Genomic DNA, 14,824 nt, shown 5'->3' on the forward strand with positions numbered 1-14,824 from the left:
CATGTACATCGGTGGATCAATTAGTGCAGCACATTATATTACGTAGTACTGTGAAAATTGTGGGGCATGGTAATAAAACAACAACAAAATCAACAAATAAAATAGCATGCGTGTAAATATCTGAGGTGAGTACGTCACGTGACTGAAGGAGACCAGCGAATAGAGTGAGTGAATCGGGCCGTTCCCATTGGCTGTCCGGCGCCCGCGTGATGTGTGATGACACCACTGTGCTTCAGCATACCTTTGAACTATGTCAACATTCCAAGACTGTTTCTATCTCTATACACATGAAGTCCAGAGATTATATACATAATTTACACATCCAGTTTGTTTTAATACTATTTACAACCAGGTGACAAACACACACACACAATAACGTCACAATATGATATGATAATACCCTAGGGTTCCACATAAACTCTTCAATCAATCCCCTGACTATTTGTTTTTATAAATTATCAACTGATGTCAAGGAACAAATATGTTTTGTTTAAATACAGTCCTTTTTCTTCAACTAATCAACCTTTTCATGAATGCCGTACAGCGTTTAGTCCCACGGTATCATCTACGTGTAGTACTAACGACGACGGTTTTTCCAGTATCGTCACGCCGTGTACGGCGCTCTGAGGCTGAGCGTTCTCCGTACCCGTCGATTCGCTCTCGTTTTCTCCTTCCCCTTCCCCCGATCCTCCTTCCTCCTTGTTCTTGCTCTCTTTCTTGTATTTCATCCGTCTGTTCTGGAACCAGATCTTGATCTGTCGTTCTGTCAATCCGAGGAGATGACTGAGTTCGATTCGTCTTCTTCGTGTCAGATAGCGGTTGAAGTGAAACTCTTTCTCAAGTTCGAGTGTCTGGTAGCGGGTGTAAGTCTGCCGACACCTTTTCCTGCCGACTTCAAGACCAACATTCGGACCTGCAATGAATGATACAAAAGAATATATGAGATAAACATTAGAATGTGTGTTGTCGAAAAATTAAATTAGATTATTCATATATATGAATATATAATTACAAATTCACTATTATAAGACATGTTGAGAGAAGGTGTGCTTTTACGATTTTGGCAGTCAAAGTATTTGAATTATCAAATAATAGAGAAACTGGAAAAGGGTGTAAAATGGGATTATCAATTTGTATTACTGTTAAGAAATATTTTTAAACAGTGATCGGCAAGTTTTTTGGCAACGAACTATTCACATAATTATTCACTGTACATTCGTAATGACTATGCTTGTTTGTATTCATTTTTCAAATGTTAATCTTATTAATGTAATTATGAGAAATCAAGATGTTTGTTCATGGTCCCCACAAATCATCTCCTGTGTTTACCTTTCCATATAGGCCTAAATAATATATATAGATATAGATATAGATACAGACAAGGCCATGCCTTATCACCACTGATAAATGGAATAAAGAGGACGAGCAAATATCGAATAATGTAATCTTGTACAATAGTATACATTGGTTGGACATATACAAAATGAGGGGGGGAATAAACTAGTCTTTTCCTATATGTGTGGTGAGGCTCTGGTGATTAAACTTATTTTCAAAAGAGTTATATAAAAGTCTAAAATAAAATCTGTTTATTCAGTAAATATTTTTACAGTACAATCATAATAATATACATTATGAAAACATTTTGCAATCATATGAACATCGCTAATATATTGAAAAAATGTACTTCATAATTGCAATAATAGGCCAATCGATGTTGTAAATACATTCTTTTCATTTTTTTCTTTACCAGAAACTTCAACAACCCCATTTTGTTTATTTTATCAGCAGGCATAAGAAAGTGGCTCATATTGACGTTTGCATTCGATACATTGATCCTAGTATTAATAAATGAGCTGAAAATCAAGATTAAGGTCGATGGCCGTGCCAATGTAATTATATAAATATCAAACCTTAAATTTAGAAAATAGTCATAATTCGAAGTTTGATATAGTTATTTTCAGTCCTACGAAATAAAACAGTTCCTCCGCGGTCAATTTTCTGCACTAACTGATTCTGTAACATCATCACTGGAACAAACACTTTTCCTAACCCAAACCCCGGCCCTAAACCTAACCTGGACCCGATTTGAAACCGCTACTTGCTGATGAAATAATACCCGGAGCAAGTCTGGTCGCGCTACCATACAAACACGCGCAATGCTGGGATGATTATGGTAAGCCAAACTTTATCTACATGTACATAAAGTTGAATCCATCACGTTATGTCTACATCTATCATTTGCTCATAATTCTCGTAAAATAATTGATCTAATCACTTGCGATGCTATTTCTGAATTAATGTATTTATTATTCATACATATTTTACATTATTTTGATATGTATCATTACATTTCCTTGTTTCATTTAGACTGTTATGTTTTTTCAATAAACAAACACTGCCATTATGAACTTCTTTAGCAACGATCTTTCTGGTTTGTTGTTGAAGTTGTTCATGGTGTTGTTATTTATCATAATTATCAATCTTGTTATATTCAATCTTATCATCATTATTAGTATGTATTATTATTACCATCATCATCACCATTATAATTACGATATTTTTATGTTTCAATATCACTGCATTAATATTCCTGATTATTATCAATGGAAGTAATAGTATAAACAATATTATTGTATAGATACTTCAAAAAAGTAAATAAAAGTACATAAGAGGAAAAGCTCATGTTTTTATTATCAACAGTGCATGGCTAATTAGTCAATATATATATATATATATATATATATATATACAACACTATTGGTTAACACTTCAGCTTAACGGACAGCACACAATTGAGTAACTATTGAAATTAACATGTATCAGCCCCCAATATATCATAACAGAACCTTTTCCCACCATTGTTGCCATCAATAAATAACATGTAATTGTTGGTAACATTTCAATGAACTTCGGTCAACATCCGAAAATATCTGTGTTGCCGGAAAATACAAGAATGTGAACTTAGGATTTGTCAGCTTAACAAAAATAGAAAATAATTACAGGCAGCACGTATCTGTGTTTCCTATAATTGATTCGAAAAAGGAACGTTGGATCTTCCTCTCAAGGCAAATAAATACTGTACATGACTGTATCACCCATTTATACAGTGTTATTTTTTCATGAAGAGTTATATTTAAGCTTAACAGTAGAATGGAGAATGTTAACAAATGGGATGCCAAGATAAATACAAAAAAAAGCACATTTTGTGGAACCTATTAACTGATTCATTTTGTTAAAAGAAGCGTAGTGTCTTGTTAATGTATTCTAGACAAAGATAAATCACAAAATCCTACTGAGCTATTTTATGAAGTGGTTGTGTAGCGTATAATCCTATAAACCAATTCCTTCTGAGTTGGTCTTTTCTATTTAAGATTAAAACTTTTTCCAGATATTTAGGTACTTTGATACAAGTCGCTCATGCACGCATTAGGCAGAATGGTAAAGAGACAGTGGTACATGTATGTGGATAAACCGATAAAGTCGGGGGATGAAGTTAACGCTAAAGGGGTGTGAAAAGGGCTCTAAAAGGGATTTAGCGGGATAAATACTAACATTCGTTCCAGGTGGATTAAGTTAGAGTAATGTTTGGCTACGAAGATAGTGTGGAAGATATTGGGATCATTATTCAGAATTATTCAGAATTACAGTACTTTCACATATCTACTTTCACATATCTTTCACATATTTGAAAAAGAAAAGCCTTTTTACTATCATCAACACAATCACCATCACCATCATCATCATCATCATCATCATCATCACCATCACCATCATCACCATCACGTTAACGTATATCAAGATAATCAACATTTCTATCATCACTTTCTTCCATGTTTTAAAGCTGAAATGACTACTATACATTATAGGCTTATGTAAGCTTTATCATGCCAATGCAAGAATTTTCTTTGTGTCTTCATCAATAAGTCGGGAATGAATTACTTTTTCAGTATTAAGATAACATTGGCAAATTGGTTCAATGATCTCGACATGAGCGTGGAGTCAGGGACCGATACAAGGTTATAAACTTCATCAGATTCAGTGTTTCTCTTTTTCAGAAGAAGTGGCAGTAGTAGTAATAATTGTAGTATTATTATTATCATTATTATTATTATTATCATTAACATTATTAGTAGTAGTAATAGTAGTAGTATTAGTAGTAGTAAAAGTATTTTTTTTTAATTAGTAGTAGTGGTAGTTGTAGTTGTAGCAGTATACATCTACCACTTTATTTGATAACTTTTTTTCAAGACTAATCTGCCACAGTAAAGGTACTAGTCTCGCACTTGTTATGAAGACGATGGAGGGAAACGTAGCAGCATTCTTTCCCATGTCAATTCAGGATAAGAAAGATGGCCTCAACGTGTAAGAATAAATAATTACTAGCCACGCACGATTTGTCTTCAAACACAAACATAGCTCCTCCTCTCGTCTGTGATGTCCCGCCATTGTATAAGATCGCACATCAGAGTTTGAGGCAAAGTGAGGTACATACCGAAATATATTTCTTAAAACAGGGAATCAAACATCCTCAGCCGAGTTTTGGTAGTATTAAGTCACTTTCCAACCTTTCAGTTCGATCTGAAATAACTGTACCAAAGAACATCGCAATTCTTTCTTTAGAATTATATTTCTTCCTCAAACAAAATACATTTGAGGATATACACGGAACTTTACTTCGAAATGGAACTTCATGAGAAGCGCACATCAAAAACAAGAAGTTTAATTCTATTTTGACAAATGAAATTACACCAGGTGTACATGTCCAGTATTGACGACATTTAACGAAAGATAGGGTAAAGAATATATTAAGAAAAAATGTAGACAAAAATCACAACTTGCACGCGTCTTTATTTTTGATTAATTTGATCTCAAATTTGCCTCTCGAAATGTTTACTTTGTTTTGTACATGAAATCGATAAAGAATGTTATTCTGCTTTTTGTAATACAGTTTACTTTTTGAAATCAAATAACAATTTAGTATGCTATAGTCACCACAAACGAATTGCTTTATAAAAAAAATACCTTGTAAACTAGACGATTGATTCTATTCACAGGGGCAATAACATACATGTAATTATGTCATAATTTTCTTTGGAAACAGGAAATTTTTAAAAACACTAACAAATGTTAATCTGATATAGTCTGTCATTTTGATTTGTTTCAAATGCAGGATGTAAGCATGCCATGCACACTAACATTGGTATGGGACTACGCACATGCAAGTGCCAGAATTTCTTCGAGTTCGACACATCCTTGATTGACAATTGCTCCGCGGTTAACATTATGCGCTATAAATCGAACTGCTAACTTCAGCCAAGGACCGAACACTCTACCTAACTAAACCTAATCTTATTATTGTTATATCTGACGAAACAAATGTATCTTCAGAAATTGGACCAGAGTTGTAAGCTATTGTAAACCTATTTGAAATATGAGAAAATATCGAGAGTAATCCTTTTTCATTGCTCCTCTAAGCTTTTAACATATGAGCATGAAAAAAAACCAAGAAAACTCACAATCTTGTATTACCCTTTCACTAGAACTCGTCCTTCTCTGTTAATCATTATTAGGTTTACAAGCTAGATAGGGTCATTTGGGATGAGAGAGAATTAAAGTATATGCTCTTTCTGCAATGCTGATGTTAAACGCTTGATAAGTATAATACGATTTATTTTGTCCTTGGATAAATTCACATGGGAATTTTACACTACATTTAACTAACTGCCAGCAAATGCATAAGCAAATTAACTGTCTATTGTAAGATTATAAGAATATATAACGCGTTTAAATTGAATAATACTGTCTGAAATAATATATCCTTGTGGAAAGTTACATAGTTCATGATATGGACAAGAGATATTTCTCTTCATTATCCTGCTTTTGATGGCATTAAACTATGATATATTAATTATTGAATTACTTAAGTTCCAACACATCAGACAAAGTCTCTTGGCAGAATGAAAGTTCTCTTTAAATGCATCTCGAAATTGTGATCTTGAACGCAATTTGTGAATATCAAAACTACCGAGCAAAACGATTACCCTTCTTCATATTAAAAACACAAAATGACATTTGTTTATTGTGAGATCGTTTAGTATAGTACTGTCATTGATTTTGATTAAAAAAAACAAAGTGTGAAGCCTTTTCTCAGATTAAAAACACAAATAAACAAAACCATCTTTGAATTCGTATGCTTTTATGACAATATTGTTATTTTCTGAGGCTAGATATTGAGGCTAGACAAAGCACTGGAGGAAAACACCACTTCAAATATTCCCCACTCCTTTTGAAACAACTTGTAAGCTATACATATCCTTTCATCACAAAAACTCTTTTGTTTCGACCATTCATCAAGGTTATGGCAAAGAATAAAAGCTTGATTCTGAGTTGGTTTTGTATACATTTGGGTCACATTGAAACAAAAATGAACGGGGATGGGATTCAGCTTTTTTAAATTTTAACTCTAGCAGTTGCTATTATGAAAACAAATTATGCCATGATGCTAAAAATAAATAAATATGGAAAGCAGATTTATCGAGCAATCAAAGCAAGAATCGGAAGTAATATATTACAGGAGTGGCGTCAAGCGATGCGTCAAGAATGGGGGGGGGGGTGGAATTGGGTCGAGAATGGGGATTAAGTTTAGAGAATGTGTCTGAGACCAGAGACGGGGAACTAATTTCCTCTCATATTTTCTTCCCCCTTTTTCCCGTCTTAATAACAATTACAATTCAATGTTTGGTGCCTTTTTATATTGTAATCACCATCATCGTAACCGTCGCCGTTACCACCACCATCACTACCCCCCGACACCATCATCATCAGCACCACCATCCTCCTCTATGCACAAGTTTATTCTTCAATTCTTCCTTTTCTCCATCTGACAAGAAATTATTATTTCCTTTTTCCTTTGTTGGTCTTATGACCCGTCTCTTCCTCATATCGGCATGATATATGGGATGATTGTGAAACCTTCGCGCCCCAAAGTTTCTTCAGGTCACAAAGAAAATCCCATTCAATATTTCATCACGTCCCGAAAGCTACAGCTACGGCGACTGGCCACGGCCTTCTCCGCCGCACTAATGGGTCTGGTGGCCTCCACGCGCCCCGACCCGACCCCGGTGTAATTTGTCACCGCACCGCTGCAGATGTATCGACACTGCTACCAGCCAAAATTGCTCATATGACATATATTACAACGTATGTACGTCTATCTTGCATTTTCATTTCTCACTTATATCCTGTTTGTCTCGAGCTAACGGTACAGATAAGTGGAACAAACATACCAAGAAAATTCAAATCGTGTTTGATTCGCTGCGGAAAATCGCCTATTTGCAGTAACTTCTCTGATTTCGTTTTTTGTATTAGCAATATTCAACGAAAATGTCAGTTTCAGTGCTTGATTTCCTTCCGATTTTACATGAACGATGATATTAAAGGCTGTTAATGCTGATAATTTGGATACACGATTGTCAAGAAATAAAGCTCATTCGGGGGAACATACCGGGGGTTCTCAATGTAAGTTGCTTGAGTCGAATCATGTGGATTTTAAAAACATTTAATTATTATTCTTTCAGGAGGAATACAGGGAATACAGTCTGGGCTTCTCTTCACTTGAGCTTTTTAAAGTTATGGACGAAATAGAGGAAACGCCTTTGTCCATGTGAAACTATATGTGTTTTTTTTTACTCGAATACTACTAAACAAACTAACATTAGTATTCAACAGAGCTATAGCTGGTAGTTTAATATACTACTGATACTTACACGTTCTCAGCTTTGCGGAAAATGATTGGAATGGTTAAAATACTAGGCCTACATTGTCATAAAAAACGCTCAACAGGCAGAGAAGATGTAATATTACATGCTTTCTTAGCAGTCAGGTAAAGCCATCGCCATCAAACAGAAACAATGAAGTTAAACTACCTGCGTAATTTATTTACAAGTTTGATCCCTTTTCAAGAAATGAATCATACACAAAAAATATCTCGCTGAACTCGGATTATCTGCTGATTGAAATTCAGGCTAGTATTAATTTTATCTCTTAATTTACTTATAAAATGTGAAATTAGAAGTATTACGAGAGAAGGAAGGGGAAGGGAGACGAAAACGGGGAGAAAGAAAGATAAATAACTGAATGAAACCTGTACATACATGTAAGGGCTGTTTATAAGCCATGTCAAGTGAGGTAAGATCTTTACAAACAGTCGATCGTTCTGTACAGTTGGCACATGTTCAATGAGAAATACTTTTGAAGAGAAACAAATATCAAAAGTAGGTCATTATAATGATAAACAGGTGGTCTTGCTATACAGGTGGTCGCAAAAACAGGCTTTACTGAATGAGAATCAAAGAGTATAAGATATTATTATTAAAGAAAATGACATGGACAAGGAGGAGGGGGAGAGGGGAAGGGGAGAGGGGAAGGGGAATGGAGTGAGGACGACAGCAAGAAAGAGGAAGGGAGGGTGGGAGAGAGAGAGAGAGAGAGGGAGAGAAGGGGGAGAGAGAGGCGAGTGAGAGATAGGGAGAGATATAACGAGAGAGAAAGAGGGGTGGGGATGGGGGACAGGAGGGCGGGGGAGAGTGCAAGGAAGGAAAGGGTGACGCGTAGAAACAAAGAAACAACAATAAACCCTTTTCAGGATTCCTCGGACTTTTTTTGAAAGCCAGTCTTATTTTTTCAACGGATCACACCGTTTCATGATATCTGTCTAACTACAGGTGTTGAAATAATTACATTGAATAACGGAAGTTGTCGAATTTTCGCTCAAGCGAAAAAAATCCCAATCATGCTTATTAGGCCTATGTATTCATGTTTTCTTTTTTCCTATTTTTCCCCTAAGGGAAACGTGTGGTGGCAATGGGCTGAATATCCGATTCGGAAAACTATAAAAAAACTACACAATTTGTTTAGCAGAGAAACTAAGCAACCAAATGAAATGATTATATCACCGTTTTGACATTTTATCTGTAGTCCCGAGCGTAGAGTGAACTGTTTTTGTGAATGAATTGTGGTTTGTGTCAGGGATAGTGGTAAGGTTCATGGAGCAGACACAATTATCTCACGCTTTGCAAGGAGAGTCAACGGTTAACCGCTGGACAGTCGTCGGCTAGAGCAGGCAGAGTGGAAGGGTAAAGACTCGGCGAAGCAGCTGCGCAGTTATACGGAGGGGAAAAAAATCATGCTGATAATCTACTAATATTGGCGCATTTATCATGGTAAAACTTCAACAAAATTCGAAATAAACGTAAAATAAAAGTTTGCTACAGTTACTCCGATATTGATAATAATACATAATTATGTTACCTATACAGGGTAATATTGAGAAAAAGAGGAAGAGTGCATGAGACAAGGAAAAAAGGCAAGGAATGAGAGTAAATGAGACAAAGAGAGAGAGACAAAGAGAGAGAGAGAGAGAGAGAGAGAGAGAGAGAGAGTCTGAATTCGAGTTATCATCACGATGATATATTTGGTATATTTTGGTATATTTGAAAAATCATAAATTTGATACAAGTATCAAACAGATCACGTGTTAGCTGTCAATTGCATTAAATTGAAGGAAAAAAAATAACACAAACGTGTTTAATCAAGGGCATAACCCAAAGCCCTCAAACCGAATTACCAATATTCTAATTAGGGGCCACTTTCGATTAGTATACCAAACCGAGCCACGTGGGTCCATTAATTTATTTGTGAACGGCTTGTTCATTTCTCACATTTTGGAGACCATACTTAAACTTTGCTTTATATGCAGGATAGACAAAGCCTGATATTACATCAACATGACTGTGGTGATTTTTCACACAACTATTCAATGAACATAATAAATAACAGCATGTTTATTAATCTGAAATGGATGAAGATCTAAAAGGGTAACAGATGTATTATTACACATCACCATGGGAGGAAATTTAGAGTGGATAATAAGTAATAGATGCTGAATTGTCTACTTGTTAAATTTATTATTTTTGCTCAATCGAATGACAGGTAATCTTAAACATTTAAACTAAGAAATACGAGACAGGTTAGAATGTAATGACGGGGTATATACAAATCAAGATTTCTACATGTATCTAACTGAAAGTCGCTACCCAAGTCATTCGTAGAATCTGATTTGCCTGTATCTAATGTGATTCTATTTCCTTTTATCACATAATATTGATAATATATTCGGTATCGTTATGAAGTGTTATTCATGCAGGTAGCACAACCAGTGGATTAGCTTGCAGATTCAGTAATGCTTGATGGCCCTATTCATATTGAAAATCTTGCCTAGTACGATGATAGATTTAGCTTTATTCATAATAAACATGTAGATTCTAAGTTTTAAGCAAAGCAAGTAGTAAAATTGGTTTTATTCGGCCAACTTCTTCGCGCCTTCTGTCAGTTGTTCCAGCCGGAAAGTGAAATCCGGAAATTTAGAGTAGATCGATAACAATAGATAAAGGACTGCCAGGGGTTGTCTGCCAGTCTGGTTTCCTTCTTAGAATATACAAAGATTTAAACAAATATATATATATATCTAAATCCAAATCCTTCTGTATACTGCCAGTGATTGGAATCTAAAATGAAAAGACATCGTGATTCATATGGGCAGATGGAGACATTATTGAGGCTCAACGTTTATAAAATAAATCTGCTGAACATTTATGAAATAAATGAATAAATTAACAAGATATGCTGTTCTTCATATCGCTTAAAAAGTAGCGAATCAAAGTTAGCAATATCAAACAGTTCATCATTTGATACTCCGCAATATTACATGATATCAATTAAAATATTTAAAGAAAACAAATTGAATTAAAATTGAATAAAACAATTGTGTATTTAGAAGGTGAAATAAAACAAAATACTACTACGATGACGACAACGACGTGGCTACTACTACTTATACTACGACTACAACTACAACCACCACCACCACCACCACCACCATCACCACCACTACTACCACTACTACTACTACCACCACCATCATCATCACCACTACTACCACTACTACTACTACTACTGCCACTAACAATACTACTATTACTATTACTACTACAATTACTACTGCTGCTGCTGGTACTACTACTACTACTACTACTACTACTACTACTACTATATCATACACTATACTATACCATCTACTTTTCATTATCTCTGTTGTTATCAAAATTATCGTCATTAGTATTAACACTGAATATATTTATGCTTCTACTTACTGAACTGTTAAACCATAACAACAACTAGTTCAAACAAATATTTGTGAGGATATCACTGAATATTTTGATTTCGATTTCAATGAATTTTGATATCTAAGACCTTAAATAAACTAGATTTTCGTTTAAAATTGATTCACGCGCGTGGCAGACCGATTGACATAACTCTAACTGTTGGGTTTACGATGCCATAAACCGTTAGCGTCACGGTGCTAATGTGTCTCTCAATGACGAGTAGTATATAGTATGGTGTCACTTCACCTTGTCTTATCGTCTGTGTCCAATTACAGGGTATGTTTGTAACCTTGATTCGGAAATGCTACAACCTTAATACTTAACGCAAATATAACTAATCCAATGTCTGGACTCTTCCTCAATTAGCTGTGGTAATTAAATATCATTTTCAAGACAAAAATAGGTGGATGGGGGGGGGGGGGGAGAGAGGGACGACAGCACACAGCTATTTTTAACCATACAAAACACTGTCAAGTATTTATCAATGACTGAAATTCTATGCTGCATTGACTCAAATTTTATGCTGCATTCAACATCTATTCAGCGTGCGAGATAAATTTACTCTTTTTTTAATTATTCAAGTAAAACACAAAATTAAACACTGTATAACTTCCAGAGTAATTTAGAACGGTAAATAATAATGCATTCTTCACATACACCTCGCAAGAGCTAGAGAATATTGTGATGCAAAAATTAACGTAAATATTTTACTTTCTAGCCTCAAAGAGAGCACTTTGTATTCTTCACCTTTTTTTAGAAAGACAATAACTCCAGACCAATCAATCTCAGCATCGTGGTACTTTCATTTTTAGTTTACAGGAAATCATCGCTTGCGTGACTTCGAAACTATTCCGAGTTTTGTTTCCTATCGTGTAATAACCACTAAAAGTGTTGATGCCAAACAAACTGCATGTCCCTAATTTGTATAATGAATGATCATGTACGAGGCATTTATGACTCGGAAACAGTCAGTGTGCAAGACACAAAAGACATGAATGATGTTTGAGTACTATTTGACTGAAAGACGAAAAGGAACCATAATACATCAAGTTTAATTAATTGTGTACTCCTAATAATACCAAATCAATCGCAAAATCAATTTCAGCTGGTAAGTGAAATTTCGCTCAGTTTGGGGGATAAGCAGATATTTCAAAGCGATATACTGGTAAGAATAATGATTGATAGATTAAACTCACATATCCCTGATTATAGGTTCATTCGGGTAAATGAACAAGAGAGAAAAGTTGATTAAAAAAACAGAAAAATTATATGCTGTTTCTCTCAAGTAGGCCCTAGATAATAAACTAAACCTTTCTAAAATGTGGACATAGCTAGGGCTTTCGAAGAAGTTAAATATCAAGGGCAAGTCCGGTCATTTTCCAACCATTAGACAACCTCTGGACATACACTACTTAAGTACGACCATTTTTGTTCTACATACACAAATTCGCCTATAATTGACTTTTCAATTAATTAAACTAATAAACATGATCATGACGCAAATATAGTAAAATTATATGATTGATACATTAAAATAAATGATCTTAAGGTAATTTATATTTTTCTCACCTGAAACGGGCATCCATGGATAACCTGAGGTAGATTTACAGGGGGACATCACTTGCGAGCAATGATTGTTGTTAGGTTCAGCTGCTGCTGATACCAAACACCCCGTACCAGCAGTCAGTGCGCTCACTCTACCCCGGTAGCTCCCGTCCCCTAACTCCGCCGCCGTGCTGCCCCACGACGCTGAATTATACGTGGCGGCCATCCTCGAATCCCACGCACTCGTTGGCGATATCGGCTGCGACATGGACCCGTAACCTGCCGACGTCGTCGAGTGGTCGCCGTACCCTGCCGTCGTTGAAAAGTTCGATAACGTGCCTCCGCCGTAAAAAGTGGCGGCGCCGAGCTGTTGGGTGCATGGTGGCTTGGACGTCGCCACTAGGCTCGGCGAGGAGCTTGATGAATAGGAGGAGGTCTTCGGGTTTTTGCTAAAAGCACACGATGATAGTTCGTAACTGCCGGAAGGGGTCGCATAAAACTGTTCCCCCGCATGAGGATAGGTCGGGAAAAACGCCGGGTTGACGAAATACGAACTCGAACTCATGCTGACCAGAAATAATCAAAGCACTTCATTAAATAAAAAAAGCCAGAAGCCCTTTACGAAACTAAACCACTGGCTCCTCTGAACAGCCCCGACTCTTCCTCCTCGTTCTGTCACCGCTAACGATGTTTACTATTTGCAAAATTGATGCTATAAATTGTCGCTTGGAAATAAACTTTGAATTTGAGGCTGCATGACTCTGGTTAATATTTGAGATTTCTGCATGTACTCTGGACCTCCGTTAAGAATAGGTTCCCATTTATCCGAACGGCGGCTCGGATATGCAGTTCTTTTTTTCCTTGTCGATACTCGCTGCGCCGACTGACCAATCGGAATCAGGCACTTCAAACATGAAGGCAACTGTTCGCAATGCGTAAGTTCGCTATAGCACACACACACACGCACGCTAATTAAAGCCATTAAGCGACTGGTTAGAGCCTTTCCACCAAGGTTAACATTATGATGTCATCAGGTCACTGCGCAAAATCGAAAAGACAGTTTCATTTTTTTGTATTTTGATTATCTTTTTCATTCTAATCAATCATACGTCTGACAGGCTTAATCATATTGTATCAGCGAGGAGTATGTCAAACCAATGGAGGAGAGAAGCAACTGACGAAATCATTAAGTCTGCAGATAATACAATATAACAAATTTGCTGAAGGAGACTAGGAACCAGATATACCTGACCAAATGAGAACGACAGACGAAAATTATATGAATTTTAAATGAAACATACCATCATTGAAAAAACGTATGGATATGTATATACTTAATCATATATAGAGGAATCTTTTTTTGCTTTTTTGTTGCATACTCATCGCCGATTCAGTATCCATTAAACTAACTTTGTGCTATTCATTTACTTCCGTATCAAATTACTCTTGAAAGCATGTTTTTTTTTTCCTTTGTGGTTGAAAGTTGTAGATATAAAGGGGATTTTCATCTTTTACAAATAATGTCGTCCCCCGGAAGTTATCAACTATGCTTTTAATTTTCCTAGAAATTGCAGAGTGAATTAGAATAGAAACGTCACATTATACAATGTATCTTTTGCAGTCATAACCTAATTAGCAAAGTCAATAAACATTTCCAACTATTCATGATTACAATCGGAAATTGTGCCACCAGATCAATGACAAGGACATTTAGTTTATTTTTGTTTTAATTTCATAAACTTGTCTCTCATGTTTGTCTCGTCATACTTTTATTGACAATTTTGGTGCAGATTTTGATATATGTGAGATTTAATGACCAATCGTATCCCCGAATAAAAAGAAACCGTTGAAAATTCATTTAAAATGTAATACACATTATTGAAGCAAAATTGTAAGCGTTTCCTACTTTTTAATATTGTAGGGGATATTGCCAATTTTTGTCACATTATCTTTATTCTTAATTGTACATGTATATATCCTTTCATCGACAGACGTTCCGTCGTTTCAGAACAAAGTTGAATGGAAGAGTACAAATAACTGTCTACTCCATTTATATT

General features: G+C 35.7%; 1 protein-coding gene across 1 annotated transcript; it reads right to left on the bottom strand.

Annotated features, from left to right (window-relative positions):
- Nucleotides 1–519: 519 nt before the first annotated feature.
- Nucleotides 520–13,596, bottom strand: hox1 (homeobox hox 1). Its single transcript, NM_214560.1, is given in 2 exon segments — nt 520–913; nt 12,792–13,596. Coding segments are annotated over 2 exon segments (927 nt in total). The 5' UTR covers nt 13,333–13,596; the 3' UTR covers nt 520–527.
- Between the last annotated feature and the right edge of the window lie 1,228 nt (nt 13,597–14,824).

The sequence above is a fragment of the Strongylocentrotus purpuratus genome, unplaced genomic scaffold, assembly GCF_000002235.5.
Source record: "Strongylocentrotus purpuratus isolate Spur 01 unplaced genomic scaffold, Spur_5.0 spur5_scaffold_6, whole genome shotgun sequence".
NCBI lineage: Eukaryota > Metazoa > Echinodermata > Echinoidea > Camarodonta > Strongylocentrotidae > Strongylocentrotus > Strongylocentrotus purpuratus.